Source organism: Actinia tenebrosa, unplaced genomic scaffold (assembly GCF_029948245.1).
Source record: "Actinia tenebrosa isolate PJP-AT-01 unplaced genomic scaffold, QUT_ActTen_1.0 PGA_scaffold16__25_contigs__length_10494907, whole genome shotgun sequence".
NCBI classification, from domain to species: Eukaryota; Metazoa; Cnidaria; class Anthozoa; order Actiniaria; family Actiniidae; genus Actinia; species Actinia tenebrosa.
In genome coordinates, this window is record NW_028292576.1 from 10,273,143 (window position 1) to 10,295,506 (window position 22,364).

The following is a 22,364-nucleotide window of genomic DNA, read 5'->3' on the forward strand; positions in this document are numbered from 1 at the left end:
GAACACCGAGCATCAAGGCAAATATCACTTGACTCATAAAACAACAGTTATTGAAAGACCTGTGTCATACTTGTTTGCTTGATGTATTCAATGAATAGACTATGAAAGAAAAGACGTTTGTACAGAGGGTAGAGTTCAAATCAGCTGAAACACTGATCATCACAATGTGTACAAACAAATGCGCGCGATTGTAAGTCACTGTAAAAAAAGCAATCAGTGAGGTTTTCTGGGTCAGTCTTGCAACGAGTCCTGCCTGAAGAGATACTACCGGTTTTATTGGGATCGTATCTTGTGTGCAGAAATGGCGAGAATTCTAATGATTGTAGCGCTGATGGTTGCTTGTGCGATGGCCAAACCGGCCGCTAAAGAGCAAGGTGCGATGTTAGACTGTTGTTTTATGACAACGCATTCTTTTAATCTATTACGTTGAGCAAAACTTGTGTGGAATTCAACATAAGAGGAATGGATGACTGAACGAACGAACGAACGAACAAACAAACAAACGAACGAACGAACGATTGAACGAACGAACGAACGAACCAGAATGAATGAAAGTGAATGAATGCATGGTTGATCACGAAAGAGAGAGAGAGAGAGAGAGGAAAGTAGGAAGGTAGAAAAGAGGGAAAGGAGTTGCAAAGCGAATAATCAAGCTAGTAATGAATTCAAGAATTCAAAAGAGAAGATTCGCTACGAAAAATATTGAAATAAAAACAACTTTTTGAATTTTAATTTTTTGAATTGTATTTAATAACTCTCATATTAAATTGCTGTAGCTCAACCTGGTTACGAGTTATTCGAAGGTGATATGATGTTTACTAAAGATGAAATCAAGGCCGCCGAGGAAGGAAGGGACCCTAGTCAAGCCGGTGGAGCACGTTCTCTGATCAAGAACAGACGCTGGCCTAATGGAGTAGTACCATATGTACTGGATAAAAGTGTCAGTAAGTATAGTTATCACCACATAACGCCCTTACTATCATTTACTATCATCACTATATGTACTATATTGACCACCATCACCTTTAATAACAACATCTAATTAACTATCTATGTTCGAATTGTTTTTAGAAAATAAGTTTCTGAATGCTTTGGGGATTAAAGGACCAACAGAAAGAGCCATATACAATGCTATTAAAGAATGGGAACAAAAAACTTGCATACGATTTGTACCTAGGACCAACCAGAAGAATTATATTGAATTTTTTTCCGGTGAAGGGTAAGAGACATGCGTGGTATCTTAGCAACAATACACATGACAACAGTAACCATGGTAAAAATCCTTAGCAATGACATTCATGTTCCCCATACTGTTGCACCACTGCCAATTGCCATTAGTAATGCGCAATGACATCAACCATCCTAAAATGCAAATGAGCTATAGTATCAATGGCAACAGTATCCATGGTAACTGTTACCATGACGGTCAGTGTTTTACCATTTTTAAGTTAATGTTTTAAAATTCTCTAATTCATAAATTTTTTTTGTAATGTAAAATGATGTTATTTTTCCTTGACGAATGCAGCCCTTTCACACACAAAACTATATCGGCTCCGAGACTAATCTGTGCATTTTGTTTCAGCTGTTGGTCTTATGTCGGATGTTTAGGACATGGAAAGCAAAAGATATCGCTTGGTAGCTTCTGTTTTACTCATGGAATAGCTGTCCATGAGATAGGACACGCATTAGGTACAGTATGACACAGGTGTATATTTTCAAGAGTCACCAAGGAATGGTTTATTCACCGGCCAATCTTTTCTTTTCCAACAGGTTTTTATCATGAGCAAAGCCGACCCGATCGTGATAACTACGTTGAAATCGTTTGGGACAACATTAAAGAAAGTAGGTCAACATTTTCTCTTCTTCAAACTCATCAGAAGTTGTGACAAGTTGATCAAATGTGCGCGACTGTGTACTAACTTAATGATTGGCCGAACTGTAATAATCCTGCAATCTGATTGGCTTAACGGATGTCATTTTTAGCGGTGACACTGTCACGAAATCGTTTGCGAATGATCATTCCTTTTCTCGAACTTTTTCCCCGCAGAAAACAAGCATAACTTTAAAAAGTACGGTCACGGAACAATTGACAGTCTAGGGGTACCATATGATTATGGATCCATTATGCACTACGGGAAAAGGGACTTTGCAAAATGGCCCTGGCAGACCACTATCAAGGTGAAGAAGTCCGGTGCTTCTATCGGTCAGCGGTCTCACCTCAGTCCTCTTGACGTCAAGCAGATGAACATGTTCTACAACTGCAATGCCAAATAAGGTTAACAGACTGGTTATTCGCTAAATTGACGTAAATACGGTCAAGGGTAGGGTAGGGAAATTCAACAGTAAAAACTGATCTATCATCTATCAAAAATCATACTTGCAATTATTTTCAATACTTCAAAAAACACAGCGTCGAGTTAGCATTGCAGTGCAACATGGAACTGTTTTCGTGGACATATTTCCAAGATGGCGCCTCTGCAATGCCAACTCGACCCAGTCTTTTCCTCAAATTCGTAATGTCTAATAGACCAAATTCAAAACTCTCACCGATGTGAGGCTTAAGTTGTGAACAAAGGAATCTGGCGTGATTCGTGACGTTTGAATCACGCCAGATTACTTTGAGTCACGCCAGATCCCTTTGTTCACAACTTAAGCCTCACATCGGTGCGAGTTTTGAATTTGGTCTATACTGACAATATGTTTATATTTTCATGCAAAAGATCTTAACTCAATTGTACTGGGATTATTTCATAAACATACGGTTACAGAGTACTTTCTATATTTTTTAGGTCAATCAAGAGTTAGACTCACGAAACGGCCTTTGAATTTCCCAGACACATATTACTTGGAAGCAATAAAATTAATATTTTGTGCTGCATTTTAAGTCTTCATTTTTACTTTGTAAAAATTTACCAAATGTTTTAAGCGTTAATACCAGAGATCAGAATGAGTCATAACTTCGGTTGTTTTAATCCGAGTTTAGCATGTTTTCCTTTGGGGTCCATGTTACGTCATAGCCGCCATGTTGGTTGACTATGCAAAGCATCTCTTGTTAGATCATCCAACATGGCGGCTATTTCATTGTTATTCGTCGCAGATCGAGTTACATACCCAGTCATTCGAACCCAAATGAATCCACAGGGAGCCCAAGTTTGTTTTGATGTACTACTGCGAACGGACAATCTCGTACCCAGTACCCACGTTTCTCTTGTTCAGCACCGAGAAACATCACTCGTCGCTGACAAAGAGGAACGTGCTCTCTAAGTACGAGATTTTGTGAATGGAAAATTATGGCATGTTTTCAAACTTTCTTGTGCCATTGTATTAGCTAAAAACGAGCGAAATCGAAACCGGTTTTCGTACTTTTTCGTTTTTGAACAAAAAAGCTTCGATTGTGCTCAAACTTAATTACTGTTTAAGTACGGAAAGAAAAAAAATTGGATTCCTTGTGGTGAACAAATAAAAACCTTGGAGGGAAGGGTTTTTCAAGGTATGAATACATTAAAAAAACGTGGTTTTCGTTAGCTATTTATAGGAGACATTGAATAATTTTATAATCCTATGAGTGAATATTTAACATACCAAATAGAAAAATAACCAATATGACAATTTTTACATGTAAATCTGTTATAGCAAAGTACAAAAAGATTAATAATTATTTTAGTGATTTAGCACGTGCGCAAAATATTTACTTGTGTTTTTGATTCACCAGCGAAGACGAAGCTTGTGAAAGAATAACACAGGGTTCCCATGGCAAATATAGTCGCGTGATCTTAGCTCAATCACAGCGAAGCTTAGGATATCAAGTGAGATGACAGAGAAAAAACTTTTCGGTCAGACTGATTTATAAATTTAAAAGAGGTGCAAAAAGACAGAATATAGTTGGATTGGGTCGTCATTTTTCTTCACAAGTGCAGTGGCATATAAATGGTTTTCTGGCCAGTGCTGTAGGAATTCTTTCGGGACGATGACAATGGCACCATTACTCTCTTTAAAAGCCTCTGTGTCACAGTACTTCATTGGTCTTTGCTTCTAGTATCTGCACTAAAGCTGAAAGCCAGCTCGGAGAAACCCCTTACGTAGCTAAGCAACCAACTCCGATACGAGCTGAAGTCATCTAACCATCAGTAAATCTCAGCTTCTCTTAGCCACGTCTTGTTGTTGTTTTTTTCCCCTACTGATGAACTTCAAGCAGGCAACTACATCTTCTGACCGCGCCTAGCGGCTAACGGAAGTTCCAAATTCTTAATAAAATCTATTTCAAAATTGCACAAAAAATTGGCGTTTTATATTTTAAGGGTTGGGAACCCTGTGGAAAGCTGAAATTGTAATAATCATTAGACAATATTAGTTGGAAATGATTGAATTGAGGGGAAGGTTTAGTGTGCTTCCCTCATAAGACAGGTTTTACGCCGTCTTTGTATATCTTGAGCGCTTTCTCTTTGTAGGTGAATGCCACAGTTTTTGGCGCCGTCGTGCTTGTCCTGTGAGGATAAAATATAATATATTCTTAGAGTAAAGATGGGGTTTTAAGTAACTTTGAATGGAGAAATGGATAGTTGTGACCAGATTAAGGATGGATGGATGGGTGGGTGGATGGATGAATGGATGGATGGATGGGTGGATAGGTGAGTGGGTGGGTGGCTGGATGGATGGATGGATAAATAAATGAATGGATGGACGAATGGGATAGATAGATGGATAATGGATGGATGGATGGATGGATGGATGGATGGATGGATGGATGGATGGATGGATGGATGGATGGATGGGTGGATGGATGGATGGATGAATGGGTGGCTGGATGGTTGGATGGATGGGTGGATGGATGGATGGATGGATGGATGGATGGATGGAGGGACGGACGGCTGGCTGGATGGATGGATGGATGGATGGATGGATGGATGGATGGATGGATGGATGGATGGATGGATGGATGAATGGCTGGATTGATGGGTGGATAGATAGATATATGGGATGGATTGTTGTTACTCATACTTTGCATTTTCTTTTTTCAAAATTTCTTGTTTCTTTTCTTCGCTTATTTCCATCATTTCCTCTGTTTTATCTCTAAAGAAAACACAGTCAAAAATAATTTAAGCAAAGAAGATTTCAAGTAACACTTTACAATTTAAAATTCCAGGAAAAAACGCGTATTAAAGCAAAACGATTAAAAGAAACAAATGGAGTTCAGTCTCTTACCGGTAGTATATAACAGCGCCATCATCGGTGATATAAAGAGGACTGGTACGCAATGAGGTTGTTTTTGGATTCCAGTCTAAAGTTTTATCAATTTCCAGTACAGATGTTGTACAAGGAAAGGGGCCACGACCCTGCAATTCAATGCAAGATAAATAAAATAATTAAAGGGGAATGAAAAAGAAATAAAGAAAAAATAAATAAAATCATCATTTGAAGACCAAAGAACTCTTACTTTCGCAAAATCGAGGTTTTCTAGAGAAATATTACTGAGTTTTGAAATCTGAAAAAGTAACGAAAAAAAGAAGTTGACAACGAAAAACTGGGAAAATTGGGCTTTCAAGTGTCAACACTTGAGCATTTTTACACCCGTTTTCATAATTATGCTAGCCAGAAAACTAGCTATGATTCAAGACCTCTGTGTTTTTGGCTTCTGTCAATCAAAAAATATTTGAGTTGGTAATAATTTGATTGACAGGTGCCAAAAACACAGATAAAGCTGTGTTAGTTTAGTAATTATCAAAATAGGAATAATGTTACGAATGAAATAAAACTTCACCTCTTCTTTTAGTTCGTCTCCTGTGCAATCAGATAAAATAATTTCTTGAAGAGGATCAAATGTGAGGCTTGATGGTCTCCAATGACATGTATAGACGGATAATAGTCGAGTGCTCGTTATTCGTTCGGGACCTGTCAACAAAACAAGATCAGTCGATAAGATGATCATTACATTTTTTTTTTACGACAAAAAAAAAAAAAATTAAATAATTAAAAAGAATGATGATGATAATAATGATGATGCATTAATATTATTATTAACACAAAAAAAAAAAAAAAAAAAAAAAAAAAAAAAGAAAGAAAGAAAGAAAGAAAAAGAAAAAGATTTTTGAGGAATAAGATTAACGAAAAAAAAATTAATTTAAAACATAATTTAAAAAAATGATGATAATAATGATGATGCATTGATATCAAAAAAAAAAAAAAAAAAAAAAAAAAAAAGAAAAGAAAAGAAAAGAAAAGAAAAGAAAAGAAAAGAAAAGAAAAGGAAAGGAAAGGAAAGGAAAGGAAAGGAAAGAAAAAGCTTTTGAGGAATAAGATTAACGGAAACAACATGCATAACCATTGCATTCTTACCGCTTAGTTCTTCTACGAACACCTCAAAGTTGGCATAAATTGAAATATCCTCATCAAACGTCTGGCTGTCCACGTACACGGTGCCGGGGTTCTTCCACGTTTTCTTTCGTAAACGTAAACTTAATAAAAGCAATGGTATTATAACTTTAGATCTTCATAAGTAAATCTTTTTACTTCTAATTATCACCATCTTCGTTATTATCTTCCAAAAGTAAAGTCAGCATTGGAGTGAAGTCATTAAACACGTGAAATAGATATTAAACTAATACACTTTAGTGTTATAATTAGTTGTAGGTTATTATTAATTAATGTTTTATAGAAGATTTATACTATATATCATTCATTAGAATTTTGCCTATTTTTACTTAGTTTTTTAGATATCACAGTTATATTTATATTACAGATTTTAAAATAATGTTTTCATATCATACTGTTATTGTACGATATTAATTGACTCTGATAATTTTGCTCTTAGATATATATTTGTATTAGTAATAATTGTTATTTATATTATATTCAAGATTGTATTTATGTTTTAAATTTAAAAAAAAAAAATTATCATGTCGGTCATGTCAATACACTTTAGTAGACCCTAATTCCATTCTTTTCTTTTGTGTCTATTTGACTATTTACACGTTGACTAACAATTTTTATTTCACGGGTTAAATTCCTTCTCTCTAGTGTCATGGTTACTATTAACACTGCTTTTATTCTGCGATAGCTTCCACACTTACTTTTGTACAGGCGTTTGGATGTCGAATCGTTTTCTAAGTTCAGGTTGTATTAATTCTTTACATTTTTTGACATTCATTCCTTTAACGACAACCCAGTCAAACAGATACTTGATGTACTCCTACAGAACCAATACAAGAGATTAGCACTACACAAGACTATCCAAATATCGTACATCTGGCTTGACAATATCATTTGCCAGTGGTTATTATTGGACAGAATGCGCGTGCGCACGATAAAACAATGTGCATAATTGACCCAGTCCACTCTCAATCATACTGCGCATGCTCGAGCAGTAAAAACTATTAGGCTTTAGATAGCGCACTTCATTTTTTGTGTGGCTTATCGTGCATCTATGATCCAACTCTTCCTATACACCGAATCGCAATAGGGCGACCAATTTAAATAGCTATTGAAAACGTTTTTATGTTTCCACGTGAACACGATGCTAGTCAGTCGCTAGTCGGTGCAGAACAATAGTTATTCAAATTGGTCGCCACAGTCATGCTAAATAGTCGCTATCACAGTTACCTCTGAATCATTTGGTTTTAGTAAGTATATCTTGATGTGACATTCGCCTGTTTTCAAAGCGCGACCATATTTTACAACAATCTAAAACACACAAAAAAGTTTATTAAGTTTGTTAACAAAACCATTCATGAAAGCAGAAGCAACAGCACAGCACAGCACAGCACAGCACAGCACAGCACAGCACAGCACAGCACAGCACAGCACAGCACAGCACAGCACAGCACAGCACCGCGCCGCACCGCACCGCACCGCGCCGCGCCGCGCCGCACCGCACCGCGCCGCACCGCACCGCACATTACCTTAGTCTCATCAATGAAATTATTTAACGTGTCGTTCAAACGTGTCAATTCGATTTCCTGGTTGTTAGAATAAACTCTGTAAACCTGAGACAAAACATGTGTACAAAATGTTAAAAATATGTGAAAACGCTTTAACGACCTGAAGAGATTTATGGGAACAACAGCGCAACAAACTATATCTTACCCTATGGATACATTTATTGGATAACAGCATCGACTTAATATAATAATATTTATAACGCGCATATTTCATGTGGATAAGTTCATATCTTCTTATCCACTGGATAAGGATTATCCATCAGATACACCCTTGGTACAGCCGGGCCCAGGCCGTTAAATTAAAGATGGGGTGAAATTAGGGCTAGGGACAATTCCTTTGTCTATTTTCTCAAAGTGAACGAAATACAAGAGTTAGTAATAGGGAGTTTTGGTTCCAGTTGTGACGCTGATTTCTGCAGCAAGACGTTTGTTTTAGTATACCAACCCTAAAGAAATCTGGATCACAGTCGACAAGAGGAACGAGCTTCTCTTTGAGTTCAGACAATGTTATCCGTTTGTCCACGTAAATATCTTGTTCTGAAGACGAAGAAGAGAATGGAGAATAGAACTGTTTACCAAGTCACATTTCCTTGAGTATCATTCCTTTGTTTAAAGGTTGCAATAGTTCTGTACCTTGGGTGTAATGTTTTCCAATTCAGACCAAGTGACATTTCCTTGAGTATCATTTCTTTGTTTAACAGTTGCACATGACAAGACACATGAATATGAATGCACTTCAAACAAAGAATCTTATACTAAAGAGAATGACACGTGGTCTGAAATGAGAAAACATTACTCACAAGGCCAAGGGATCTATCATAAGACGCAGCTAAGCAAGATGCCATGACGTGTAAGTAATATACCTTTATCGTTTACTGTTGAAACAACTTCTTTGGGATCTTCAAACACATGTAGTGAAAGTTCATCATCTGGTAGGCAATAATGACATGACAAAACTGGTTAATTTGGTGAGAAGGAGAAAGACTGAGGAGAAGGAGAAGGAGACAAGGGCGGATCCAGGGGGGAGGGGCAAAGGGGGCTGAAGCCCCCCTTCAGTAGAAAAAAAAAAACGAAACAAAACTGAAGAATCAGATGCTCTATTTATTGTTTTCCGTTGTGTTGACGGAAGAAACTCAACTAGCGCCCCCCCCCCCCCCCCAAAATTTTGGCTGAATCCACCCTTGGGAAAAGGAGGAGTAGGAGTAGGAGTAGGAGTAGGAGTAGGAGTAGGAGTAGGAGTAGGAGTAGGAGTAGGAGTAGGAGTAGGAGTAGGAGAAGGAGTAGGAGAAGGAGTAGGAGTAGGAGTAGGAGTAGGAGAAGGAGAAGGAGTAGGAGTAGGAGTAGGAGTAGGAGAAGGAGAAGGAGAAGGAGAAGGAGAAGGAGAAGGAGAAGGAGAAGGATAACTCACTTGCAGGTTTTGTAGTAGGATCAGGTAAGGTAACGCACAACTTTACCGTGTGTTGATGACAATCTAATACTTTGTAGAATTTAGAGTCGGAAAACAACAGGCCTTCTTCTGAGCCCGAACTCTCCACAAACAACTGAAAGATAAAAACGGTTAAAAATTACCAAATAATACTATAACTCTCCGGCATTAATGATTTGTCAAATTGTCGCATCTTTTATTCATTTTATAGTTGCAGTTTTTCCTCTTATTTAAATTCATCCCATTTATTCACTTTGTACCAATTCATCTATTTATTTTATCCTATTTATTCACTTTGTACCAATTCATCTATTTATTTTATCCCATTTATTCACTTTGTACCAATTCATCTATTTATTTTATCCCATTTATTCACTTTGTACCAATTCATCTATTTATTTTATCCCATTTATTCACTTTGTACCAATTCATCTATTTATTTTATTACATTGATTTACACCCCTTTGTTTCTGATTCTAATTCTTACTTTTGCAGACTTGAAGAACCCCATGTCTTTCAGTTCTTTATTTGGACTATCAAGGATCTTTAGCTCGTATTGAGAGGCTTCTGATATGATTCGCATTTTCTCTGACGATATTCCAAGTTTCTAGAAAAAAGTAAGATAAAATAATAAATATATGATGGAATTAATGAAGGGATTGATAGCTCAGATGAAAAAGGGGTAGACTGTGTGAAAGAAAGAAAGACAAAGAAAACGGAAGAAAGAAAGAAAGGAAGGAAGGGAGGAAGGGAGGCAGGAAGGGAGGCAGGAAGGAAGGCAGGAAGGAAGGCAGGAATGAAGGCAGGAAGGGAGGCAGGAAGGGAGGCAGGAAGGAAGGCAGGAAGGAAGGCAGGAAGACAGGAAGGGAGGCAGGAAGGGAGGAAGGAAGGAAGGAAGGAAGGAAGAAAGCTAAAAAGAAGAAAATTTTTCAAAGATTTCCTTGTTGCCTCTTGCATTTCTTACCTTTCCTATAGTTTCCTTGATTTCCTTTAACGTGCTATTCATGTACACTCGAACATTAACTACAGGATGTACCTTTTCATCTTCTAGGTCAACATTATGGACCTTCAATGTTATTCCTGTAGATTCATGAACACATTGTTAGCACATACAACCCTTACTAAAGAGAACACTATGAGCACTGAGGGTGGTTACCTCCAGGTTTATATACAGGAAAGGTTTCATCAGGTTTTCTTGTTTCTAATAAGAGTTCAAGCATGTAGGAAGACTTTACTCCTCCTAAGAGAACGCCCATTGGTGTGTCCTTGAATAGAAGAAAAAGATGAATAACTAAATAAATGGGAAAAAATGAATAGAATAATGTGAATGGGAATTTATTTGATAGTTTACCTCTTCACCCTCGAAGGACTTCTCTATGGCTTCATGATATTCATCGTATTTCACCAGTCTACACTGTTCTTTAGGATATTCAAAATCAACTGAAAACAACTAGAGAAAGGTTGTCATTTTAACTACATTGTAAATGTATATGTACACCAACTAGAGTGCAACCATTACAGGACTTAAGATAACGGCTGGACAGTTGCCAGTCACAATTACTGGCCAAGTTAGTTTTAGCTTGGTCAAATTTCTAGCTTAAAGATTACCGGTCAAAATGACCGGCAAGGCAACAATTTCACCAGACAAGTTTCAGGTCTTGTCAAACAGTGTCCCATGACCAGCTGTTACTTTAAGCAATGCACTATATCTGTGAAACAGTACTAGATTAATTAGTACTAATTCGTACTAAACAGCACTAATAACACATAACAAAATTGTCAATAGACATGTCACTGTTTCGTACTACAATGTTTAGGGCAAAATAAAATTACTGTAGCACCATTGTGACAGAATGAGCGCTAGCACTCTACATCCAATAAATAAAACAAAGTCAGTAACTAAAATTTAGCTTGGTTTTCATGTCCTTACTTTACTTGCTATGCAGACTGCTTCACTTAATGTTTTGTCCTTGTGGACTTTAAGTTTCCTTTCCAGAACCTTCCTTAACAGTGGATGATCATAGAACACTTTGATCTGGGAAAATAATGATACAAAGAGTGCTTTAATAAAAATAAAATCATTTTCAACATTTTCAACCAGTCAGATTCTAAAAGAATTTAAACAATATTTATTTAAGAAAATTCTTAGCCTTTTATAATAATAATAATAATAATAATGATAATAATAATAATAATGATAATAATAATAATGATAATAATAATAATGATAATAATAATAATGATAATAATAATAATGATAATAATAATAATGATAATAATGATAATAATAATAATAATAATTGCTTAGACAATTCATGCCCGCAATATTCTGTATTCATGTAGCAAAAATGTCCGAAGTTGAAATAAACATATAATAATAATAATAATAATAATAATAATAATAATAAATAATAATAATAAAAACTATAAAGCCTTTATGGAATAATAAACTAACATGTAATATGAATATTGATATAATTATAAAACGATAAAAAAGAGAATATGATTATAAGATAACAAATATTATGACATTTGTAGGAATTACTTATTTATCGATTGCTTTAGCCAGTATGTCAATTCGGTTATGAAATTCTTGCCTGCTTTACCTGATGGTATATTGAAGATATTTCGTTTAAAATGAACAATTTCATCGTAGATGTCCTGGATTTCTTTACAGAGCTGTTGTTGAGTTATGGTCCCCCAACTTTTCTCTTTTATTTTAGAGGGAAGCACATCAAAGTCAGGTAGATTTGGTTGAATTTTGCTTGAGGTTTTTCCTTCCTTGTCAAGAGATGCCTCAGGGGATTGCAATACACTAGTATGCAAATTCGGTGTCAGTCTTGGTTGATTAGTTGCATGTTCGTCCTCATTTTGTTCGATATTTTTTTCAGTTTCTTGTGTTAAAATTGTCATATTAGAGCAATTCTGTGTGTTTTGCAGTCTTGAGGCTTGATCTCTCAGGTTTTGGCCAGTTAAACCAAGGCTTCCATAGCCTTTCTTTTCCCATAGCTCCATCATTATTTGAATGCAGCCTTTCTTTCTGCCATTTTCGTTAAGCGGTGGATCCTTCGAAGATATTATTTCGGATGCTCTTTCCTTGCATTCTAAAACATCTCTGTTCATTCCCTCTGTCCATTTCGTTTGTTTTCCTTTCCTTGACATTTCCTTTCATTGTCAATTAACGACAGAAAAAGTAAAGAGCAACCGAGAGCTAGAAGACAGACACATCCTAACCTCCCGACGCCATGAGCATAATAAATAATAAAAAAATAAATTAAATTAAACAGTAAAAAGCTTGTTACCCTACCTTGCAAGTATTCTTGTCAACTTCTTTTCTCTGTCTCTCCACTTCTTCGTGGTTTTTAATTGCATTTGACAGCCTGACAATGTGTGGGGGCATCTCGTTTACTTCCATGAATTTCTTGTTTCTCTGAGGGGCTACTTGTCTGTACTGTAACATGTATGCATTCGTAGAACTACCAGTACAACAGAGTAAGATACATCAACAAGTATTTACTATTATGATCGGCGAAGAAATAATTGGACCCTTGTACTTGATTTCTAATCTCATTAAATATTTGCAAAATTTTGACTGAAATTTATTATTAATCAATTGTTATGAATATCGCACTCTGATTGGATGGGAGTACATTATTTATGAGAGCACACAGCACACAGCACCCACACGAACTTTCTATTGTCATTTGTGTTCAAAATAATGGTTACTCAAATTTGTATTTTATAAAAGAAATAAAAACCTTGCTTGCTGTGCAGTCTATCTATCTGTGTAGTTATAAAGCACTTAGTAGAACACTCTCAAAAAGTGTTAATAAGCGTGCTGCTATGAGTTGTGCTTTCCCTAACACATCTCTTGTGTTCTGCCAATTCCTGTCTGCTTTAAAGCAAAGTGGCACATGAGTTTCCAAGAGAAAAAGTACTCTGTGTTTCCTATCCATGAGCTGCATATTTACCTTGAGTAAATGGAAGAATAGTAGCCTTTGGGATATTCTGAACCTCCATAGGTTCGTTCAATTTCTTCATCGCCAACCTGGTTAGAAATAAGTACCATACAATATGATATGACTTATTATTAAATGACAGTTAACTGGACTCAAACAAACAAACAGACGGACAAACAAATGGACAAACAAAATAAACAGACAGACCTGTAGACAGACATACGAACAAACAGACAAAAAAAACAACAAAAAAACAAATAGAGAAAGGAAGAAACAAACAAATACAAATGGACATTACAAACAAATGGACAAACAAACAAATTCACAAGCAAACAAACAAAAACATATACATGAGAATAATCAAGACCACTCCAAATATAGCTTTGTAGAAGTCTTATGGGCTGGTTACATTGGTCTTGAAGCAAATCTCAAGGGAATACATAATAATGTGGTATGGAAATAAGATGACAGTGAGTCAAACACTTTAAGATGAATTACTTACTCTTGTGACACTTTGATCATTAAAACAGTACCAGCATCCGTCATCTAGAGACCTGTCAATCAAACATATGGTTTAGGATAATTAATAGGACTGTGATACATACAGTAGGCCCATTAGATGACACCCAGAGTAAAGTAAAGAAGTCTATTGAATAGAATCATTAAGTGAAAATGAGTGCAGTTGAGTGAGATAGCATTGTTTTCACTGTCAGTGGAATATATAGATAGATATAACTAGCTAAAAACTAGTGTGAGCGGCGTCGGTGTTTCTTATGAAACAGTAATGATGAAAAGGTAAATTATACACTGTTAAAATATGAAAAAACTGACGTTTCGGACGCTAGTCCTTCGTCGGAGTAAAAGAGAAAGAAGTGGTAGAAAGGAGTGTATATATGATAGAATAAGACAAAAGAAACCAATGAGAGCAAAAATAAAAATGGAATATATAATTCATTGTATCATGACAAGCATCAACAAAACTCTGACATATCATGTACATACTTGATATATGCATAGTAATGTCCACCATTGGCACTTCCAGAGTGAATCATGATGGAAAACAATTCATAAACATATGGACCCTGAAAATATATACAGGAATTGGTGTAAGTATATATAATCATTATACTATTATATAATACACTGTATATCTAGATAATAAAAATTTAAAAAAAAAATGATGATGGTGATGATGGTGACGATGATGGCAATGATGATGAAGATGAAGTTGATATAATGGTGATGATGATGATAATGATGATAATGATGATGGTGATGATGATGGTGATGATAATGATGGTGATGGTGATGATTGTAAAGATGATGATGATGGTGATTATGATGATCATGATGGTAAAAATTATTTATAGTCATGTACATTATACAAGAATTAAATCACATTAAAGAAGAACCAAAGTAAAATACAGTTTGAACAATGCACACCTTGTGTTCCTCAGAACTTGGTTTTTGGTCCCCTACAGCACCTTCTTCTTGTTCATCAGACTGATCATCTCTTTGATTATCTCCATTACCAGCAGCTCCAATTTCTTCATCTTCAGTCAATATGCCATTATCTGAATATCCTTCACTTACGCCGCTATCTGTTTCTGTACTGCTTGGGGAATCCCCTTTCACGCTCTGCTCGTCATCGCCAGAGCTCTGCAATAGAGAATACAAAGTAGGGCTTGATAAGTTATGTAATAATAATAATAATAATAATAATAATAATAATAATAATAATGCCTTTATTCATCAGATAAAAATAAAGTTAACATGTTACAAGTTAAGATAATACTAAAACAAAGATTATGAAAAGAAAAAGTTTCCTGCCCTTTGATCTTTGTGAATATGAGTATAAAATGATAATATCAATAATCTTTATTAAAAAAAGGTATGAGTTTACCTCTCGGTCATCAATGAACTGGTTCAAGTTGAGAAACTTTGGAAATGTCATCCTGTTGAGAAGAAGGTTAATATGTATTAAATAATTTATGTAGTGTTTAATAAACGAGTAGAAGTGTTTTATCAGGTATAAAAGCAAGAGGCGTAGCCGAGTGCTTTTATACCTGATAAAACACGATCTACGAATTTTTTGAACTGCTTAAAACACTCATGAACAATTTATAAGATTTTGGTTCAACTGGAGCCACCATACACGTCACGAACATGGATTCTTATACTTCGATAGAGATTTGACGTCACGGGCATGCGCAACCAGATTCAATAGAAGCTCCCACACGTTGGATATTGTGTGCCAAGGCAAAGACAGGCACGTTAGTCAAAGATCATTAGGGTTGACTATGACCTTGATGAAGCTCTATGTCTTCATCTAAACTTGGATGCATACTTCATCCCTGATGAAGTCATCCTCATAGCATTCGAGTGGTCTTTATATAAAGATCACATGTGTCTTTATATAAAGACACATGTGTCTTTATATAAAATCACTTGAATACTAATGAAGAGGACTTTATCGGGTATAAAGGTTCATGCACGTGACGTGTATGGTTGCTCCAATTGGACCATAAGCTTATGAATTATTAATGAGTGTTTTAATTTTATTTAAACACAGTGTTATTCTTAAAAATATCATCTACAGTACATACATGTAGACACTGTTATGACCATTGGCCAACAATAATTCATGTATAAATACCAACCTAAATTAATGCACTTTTTACAGTATCTTTATTCAAGCACAGTCTTATTCTTAAAAATATTATCTACAGTACATACATGTAGACACTGTTATGACCATTGGCCAACAATAATTCATGTATAAATACCAACCTAAATTAATGGGCTTTTTGTCTTTATCTAAACACAGTCTTAATAATAAGATATGCAATCATATTGACTGTTATAACGAACTGTGGGCAAACAATAATTTATTATTCATGGTTATGCCAACCTGTCATTGAGTTTGATTCGATGTAGAGTGTTGTAATCAAAAGCAAATCTTTTGAGTTGGATCGTCAGCAGGTAAGGAAAGGATAAGAATTTGAGACCCTAAAATAAATAGAGAAGGAATTAGTCATCCTGGATTAAGTACACACTTGAGTATATTCTATTTACATAATACAGTGTATAGCAAAGTTTGCGCTGACGTCACCTATTGTAGGTATATGTTACAACAGTTACAACAGTTTTTATTTCCACAAAAAATATATACATACATAAATTGAATAAGTTACAAATATTGTGGGGGGTGCAAGAGAACAACCTTAGAGGTTAAGCAAGCTCTTACACCCTTAAAACGAAAGTGAGTAATATTTACACATGTGTACTAACCTTGTGAGCATCACATTTTTTGTTGCACTTTTCACAGAAGTACTATAAGACAAGAAGAGAGTAGGAAATGAATTGGGACAATATCAGAAATCAGTGATGATGGTAGTGATTTGTTATACATGCAGTACAAGAGTAAATGGTAATGAACCCAGGTGTTGAGGTTTGGTGTGAAATGTGATCGTCCGGGTGAGTGTAGTCTTGAGAAAGACTGTTGTTGGTGGTGACTGACAGTTTGTTGTGAAGTGTAATGTTCCAGGTGAGTGTAGTCTAGAGAAAGACTGTTGTTGGTGGTGACTGACAGTTTGTTGTGAAGTGTGATCGTCCGGGTGAGTGAAGTCTTGAGAAACACTGTTGTTGGTGGTGACTGACAGTTTGTTGTGAAGTGTGATCGTCCGGATGAGTGAAGTCTTGAGAAAGATTGTCGTTGGTGGTGACTGACGTTTCAACAACCTGAGAGGAAATCATCTTCAGAGTCCAGTGAGAAAACGAGAGAGGTACATATATTACAGTAGATGGTAGCGATTCATTATAGTACAGTAGATGGCAGTGATTCAAATTCTGTTCCTGCTGCTGTTGATGATGATGATGATGGGGATGATCTACTGATCTTACCTGGTTATTGTCACTCAATGTTTCATGAGACACAAATGCCTCTAATGATTCTTCCTACAACAAGATAAAAACTCAACTTAAAACATTGATATTAAACCATTATAAGACCTTGACAAAGTGTAATATGAAGTGATAGCTATTCGATTATTTCAATCAAAGCTTTAAACTTACCACACTGCCAAAGGCTCTATTTTCACCAAATGGCATTATTGCTAGTGGGATATCAAGGTATGTATCTGTCCGTGCACTCTCATTGCCACACTAAAAACCAAATACATGTAAATAATCATAAAATATCAAATATACAATTTGTGGGGTAAAGTTGCAGAATGAAATGCCACCGTCATAGTACAGAGCAAATATTTGTTCAGCCAATCACTTAGCATACAATGACTGTGTAGCAACCCAAAAATGTTTTGACATACGTGTACAGTAGGACTGCCATGGCTAAATCATATTATACTGTACACTGTGAGGTTTTCACATTTATATAGATTCACCTTTTCAGTAACTGTGCAAAATTACTAATTGCTGCATTGTGATTGGCTAAGAATCATTGTCTATTGACTCATACCAGGTCTCTAATAAATAAGGGTCATTCACTGTTCAATGAAATATGCATTGTATAGACCATACCTCAAGACATTTGACATAATCTTTAACCTTTCCTTGATAAAGTTTGTTAATGAGATCCTCCTAACAGAAAAAAAAGAGAGTGTCCAATAATAATTAATACCAAAGTATGTAAGTTAGTTATTGTTATTCAGTGGTAAAAACAATAGTTACAGTCTTTATACAATGGCTTCAAGGGACAAGATAGGATAGAGGAGAGGTGCATGATGTTAGGAGGCAAATATAACCATTCTGCAAATACACGCACAATACCTGATCAGTGCTTTTGAACTTGCTTTCCAAGGCATCAAACATAACTCTGCATAACTCTTGCACATCATGTTGATGCCAGGCTGGAAAATAGTCAAAAAATTTTTTTAAATCATGGATAAAATTTGGAGCTTGTGGGACAGGCAAAAATAACCAAGTGAAGTCAGAACCATGAATTCTCAACAAAAAAAGGATATGTTATGGTCTGAAGTAGGAAACAAATTTAATAGTGTGCATAAACAACTAGTTGCTGTATATAAATAAGGTACTTATTTCAATTATGAGTTGTCGTGCACATGTAATTGACTCTGTCTGTAATTCAGCTATACTGAGTGGGGCTTAAAATGATGGTCAGTCATGCCTTGTATCTGGCCAAACATTACTGGTCAAATTAACTGACAAGCAAAAGAGATTTCAGAAGACAAGTTACAATTTATTTGCTACCGGGCTTAAAATAAAGGCTAAGAGCTACCATATAAGTTTCTGGCTAAATGACCAGCAAGGCAAAGTGATTTTTTGAGGAGACAAGTTCCAATTCTGACGAGACATTATCCGATGACAGGCCATCATTTTAAGCCCTGGTTTACAAGACCTCGAATGAACAAACTAATATTATTACTAGTGATTAGGAATATTACCTTCACTACTGTCCCAACCAAAACTTTTCGTAAGGTCTGTTGTTTCTATTGCTTTTTTATCACAAGTCTGATTAAAAAAAAGTTTATGCAAGATTTAATGAAACTGGAAAGACTTCAGCTGTTGAACAATAATGAACAGCCATTGTTATGGATACCCTGGTGATCATTGCTTCACAAATACCCTGCTAATTTTTTTCTTTGTTGTACTTTGATGCTTCTTTTATAACTTAAGCTTTGGATACATGTATTTCAATGGTAAAACTAAACAAAGCAAAATAAAATAAAAAAGCTGTACCAGAGCAAATAATTTGCACTAACTGGGGGTTTTAACCTCACCACTTAATATTTAAGTCTATTCGCTACATTTTTATATCTTTATAATTATTATATAATGTAGCGAATAGACTTAAATATTAAGTGGTGAGGTTAAAACCCCCAGTTCATCCCTCTACACCGTCCCTGAGGGTGAGGGATAAGGGGGGAAAGACGGACCATCATAATGATTATCTTACTTGTAAGAGTAAGAAAAGCTTTTGTAGTTGAGAGGGTATGCATTTGATGTCTTGTTCTTCACTACCAGTTGCTTCCCACCTTCAAATAAAATTCAAATAAACATTGACACTTTTGTATCAATAAAGCTGAAGTAACCAGAAGATAGTAAAAACAATCATCGCCACCATCATTATCATCATCAAGGTATTCAACATTGTAGTCATCATCATCATCATCATCAATAACAACATCAACCATCACCAACATATTTATAATAAGCTTGAAGCAAGATGACGTTTTTCCCCTCTCTAGACCATAATCCTTTTCAAACTGCTTTTGTTCTTTAATTATGACTATTGTTCCTGTATTCTCTAAGGAATCAAAAATTTTAATATGAAAGAATTTTAAAAACTATTACGGTAAAGAGACGGGGGTAAAACGTCATCTCGCTTCAGGCTTATTATATTTTTTTATCATATTATCATCATCCCTATCATGATCTCCACCATCATCATCACTACCATCATAATGAGTAATGATGATAATAATAATGATTTTATTTATCCTAGTAAAACCAATCAACATAGCTGGTGTAAGCTGGTGACTAGAATCGCCACCATCATTGGTCTGACACTATTGTCAACTATGATAATATCATCATCATCACTCAATTACTCCAATAATCACTCCCTGTAATGGCCTCTTCCTCCTACTTTACTCCTACTGCACTCAAATTGCATGTTGATTCTTATGGAGAGAGGAAAACAAGAACATTATTACTTTAAATTAGGACTGTTTATAATACCTGTAGATAGCATTTCTGAATTCTGGAGTCATGTAAAGTGTTTGGAGTAAGCTGTTTAGATAACATGTCATAGCCTGGTTAACAAGACCGACAAAACCTACATGGAAAAGAAATATATAACTGATTGATCACTCTAGTGTAACTTAACAATAATAAACAATTATTGTTTTAGTTTAATTTTAGACTTGATTATCAGAAAAACGTCGAAATTCAGGATTAGTATAGGAAATCGCATGATCTTGAGTACAATTTGGAAATTAATAGACACGAGTAATGTTTTGAAAGTTCTTGTAATTGCACGAGCCTTTAGGCAAATGCAATTAAAGAACTTTCAAAACATTATGAGTGTCTATTAATTCCAAATTGTATGAGAAGATCATGCGATTTTTTGTTTATAGTTCACTCAACAAAATTTCAGTAAAAAATGTGAAGCGACACCGTTCATCTTTGTCTATTTGGCGGTCGATTTTCAGTCCCTCGCATAACTGAAATGCACAAAAAAGATTAGTTCTTACGGCTTTAAAATTTTATTTATATGTTTTTTAAGTACAAAATGATAGAAAATAATTGTTTTGACATTGTTTTGGCCGTGTTGCCATAGTAACTTAATTCAGTACTCCTACGGAGTACAATTAACGCTATAATTGTACTCCTCTCGACCAATCAGAGTCAAGTAATTTTGTTGAGTGTACTATAAAAAAACTTATAATATTACGTACACTCTACATGTAACTTTGAAAAAACCTCATGATCACCACTTGAGCAGTAATTATTGTCTCAGAATCACCAGCCCCTCGACCAATCACAGCACAAGAAACTTTATAAGTCTAAAATATGCTAATGACATATATTACCTGTGTCAGATTTACTAGTGTAGTATGAGTCCCCAGAGTAATATGACCCAGAATAAGATGATGCGCTAGCAGCATTACTTTCTGGAACCATTGTACTTAGTGTGTCATTCGTGTTATCACCATCGTCCTATGATATTGATAGAATTCAATAATGCTTAGCTTATAATTATACTATAGAGAATTGATTGACTCGTTGCACAAATTCTTCAATGCAATACAATATACCTTTCCCAAATTTTCTTGGGTGACCACGAAAAAATGTTTGAAGTCGAGACTGAACTTTATTTTTTTAATTCATCATGTTCAATTTTGACCTGAAACCATTGTTTTGCTACCCATCAAGCGAATTTGGGAAAGGTTTATTTGAAAGATGGGATGTCCAAATGTATTGTCCTAGTAATTGCGCTCCGGTTAGGAATAGTAAGTGTAATTCTATGGTATTCCTTTGGAAATCAAATTAGTGGTCAAAATCCTCTTGTAAAATAGTGATGAGTAATTTTTCTTATTTTCTCTCTCTCATTCTTTCTCTTCGTTGTTTTCTGGAGCAGTACAATGTACACTGTTTAATTTACTTCCTGTTTGTCAAACGAAAAAGATTCACCAACTCTTGCACATTAAATATCCAACCAAATAACTTCCAAATTATTATTTTACCAACAATATATGAATTTACTACCAATATACTTTATGCTCATACGTAAAATTATTTTAGGACAACAGCCATCATAGATATTTACCACTCCGCCATCTTTGAGGACAAAATGGTTTGCCATTAGCCATTGTCTTTTAAAATTCACGGTAAATTTTCACCTAAGACAACTTAAATTATTAAATCGGAGGCGTCCTACTAAACCTAAGTACATCAACATGGAGATATTACCTTCAATTTTCGCGGTTCCTCGCCATCTTTAGCTTTAAGCAAGAATTTATTCTTCTTCCCTCCAACAACCAGCCCAAAGTCCGATAAACTCTTATCTGTGATGCCATTTAGTGGGATTTCCTTGTCTTCGTCCTTCGACGAGTTAGTCCAGACCAGAAGGAAAGAATCGACCACGTAGTTTGCCTCTTTAGAGACGTGATTGATTAAATCCTCAACAGATGAAGAAGCAGGAAGATTGACTGTATATTTAGCATTTTTCCAGTCTACCGTTGTTTCATCTTGTATGATACAAAGGACGAGTGGTTCTTCGGCGCGACTGCCTTCTTCGACCGCCACTAGTGTCCTTGAGGTGTCAATGACCATTACAGGCCGTAAAATGGCAAGCAGCGAGGTATTAGAAGTGGATTTTTAGCCGTTGTTTATAACTTCATAACCAGTTCTTGTCCGATCCAAAAAACAAGAGGAACACTAGTGAGAATCCTTCCGAAATCCGGGGGGCACAGCACTCACATTCCTAATCCTTCTATCAACCAATCTCCCAATTATATATTAGAAAAACAAAAATATCAACCCAAAATATGATAATACTAC

At 35.5% G+C, this 22,364-nt stretch overlaps 2 protein-coding genes across 2 annotated transcripts; one reads left to right on the forward strand and one right to left on the reverse strand.

Annotated features, from left to right (window-relative positions):
* The first annotated feature begins 227 nt into the window (after positions 1 to 227).
* On the forward strand, positions 228 to 2,878 carry LOC116308480 (blastula protease 10). The gene is made up of 7 exons (XM_031718907.2): positions 228 to 374; positions 777 to 944; positions 1,072 to 1,219; positions 1,583 to 1,689; positions 1,771 to 1,842; positions 2,048 to 2,275; positions 2,790 to 2,878. Exons 1-6 carry the CDS (start codon positions 302 to 304, stop codon positions 2,272 to 2,274), a joined length of 795 nt encoding a protein of 264 aa, XP_031574767.2. The 5' UTR covers positions 228 to 301; the 3' UTR covers position 2,275; positions 2,790 to 2,878.
* Positions 2,879 to 3,598: 720 nt separating this feature from the next.
* LOC116308476 (ubiquitin carboxyl-terminal hydrolase 47) lies at positions 3,599 to 22,249 on the reverse strand. The gene is made up of 34 exons (XM_089030974.1): positions 21,774 to 22,249; positions 20,894 to 21,020; positions 20,040 to 20,136; positions 19,255 to 19,333; positions 18,743 to 18,809; positions 18,108 to 18,187; positions 17,859 to 17,918; positions 17,394 to 17,483; positions 17,223 to 17,276; positions 16,611 to 16,652; positions 16,231 to 16,328; positions 15,223 to 15,274; positions 14,763 to 14,978; positions 14,322 to 14,401; positions 13,822 to 13,873; positions 13,332 to 13,408; positions 12,668 to 12,836; positions 11,291 to 11,395; positions 10,712 to 10,810; positions 10,517 to 10,625; positions 10,325 to 10,440; positions 9,848 to 9,967; positions 9,343 to 9,475; positions 8,798 to 8,863; positions 8,380 to 8,471; positions 7,896 to 7,979; positions 7,597 to 7,677; positions 7,068 to 7,186; positions 6,334 to 6,452; positions 5,759 to 5,889; positions 5,435 to 5,482; positions 5,203 to 5,333; positions 4,999 to 5,070; positions 3,599 to 4,484 (listed from the first exon to the last, which is right to left on the reverse strand). Exons 1-34 carry the CDS (start codon positions 22,134 to 22,136, stop codon positions 4,394 to 4,396), a joined length of 3,519 nt encoding a protein of 1,172 aa, XP_088887100.1. The 5' UTR covers positions 22,137 to 22,249; the 3' UTR covers positions 3,599 to 4,393.
* Between the last annotated feature and the right edge of the window lie 115 nt (positions 22,250 to 22,364).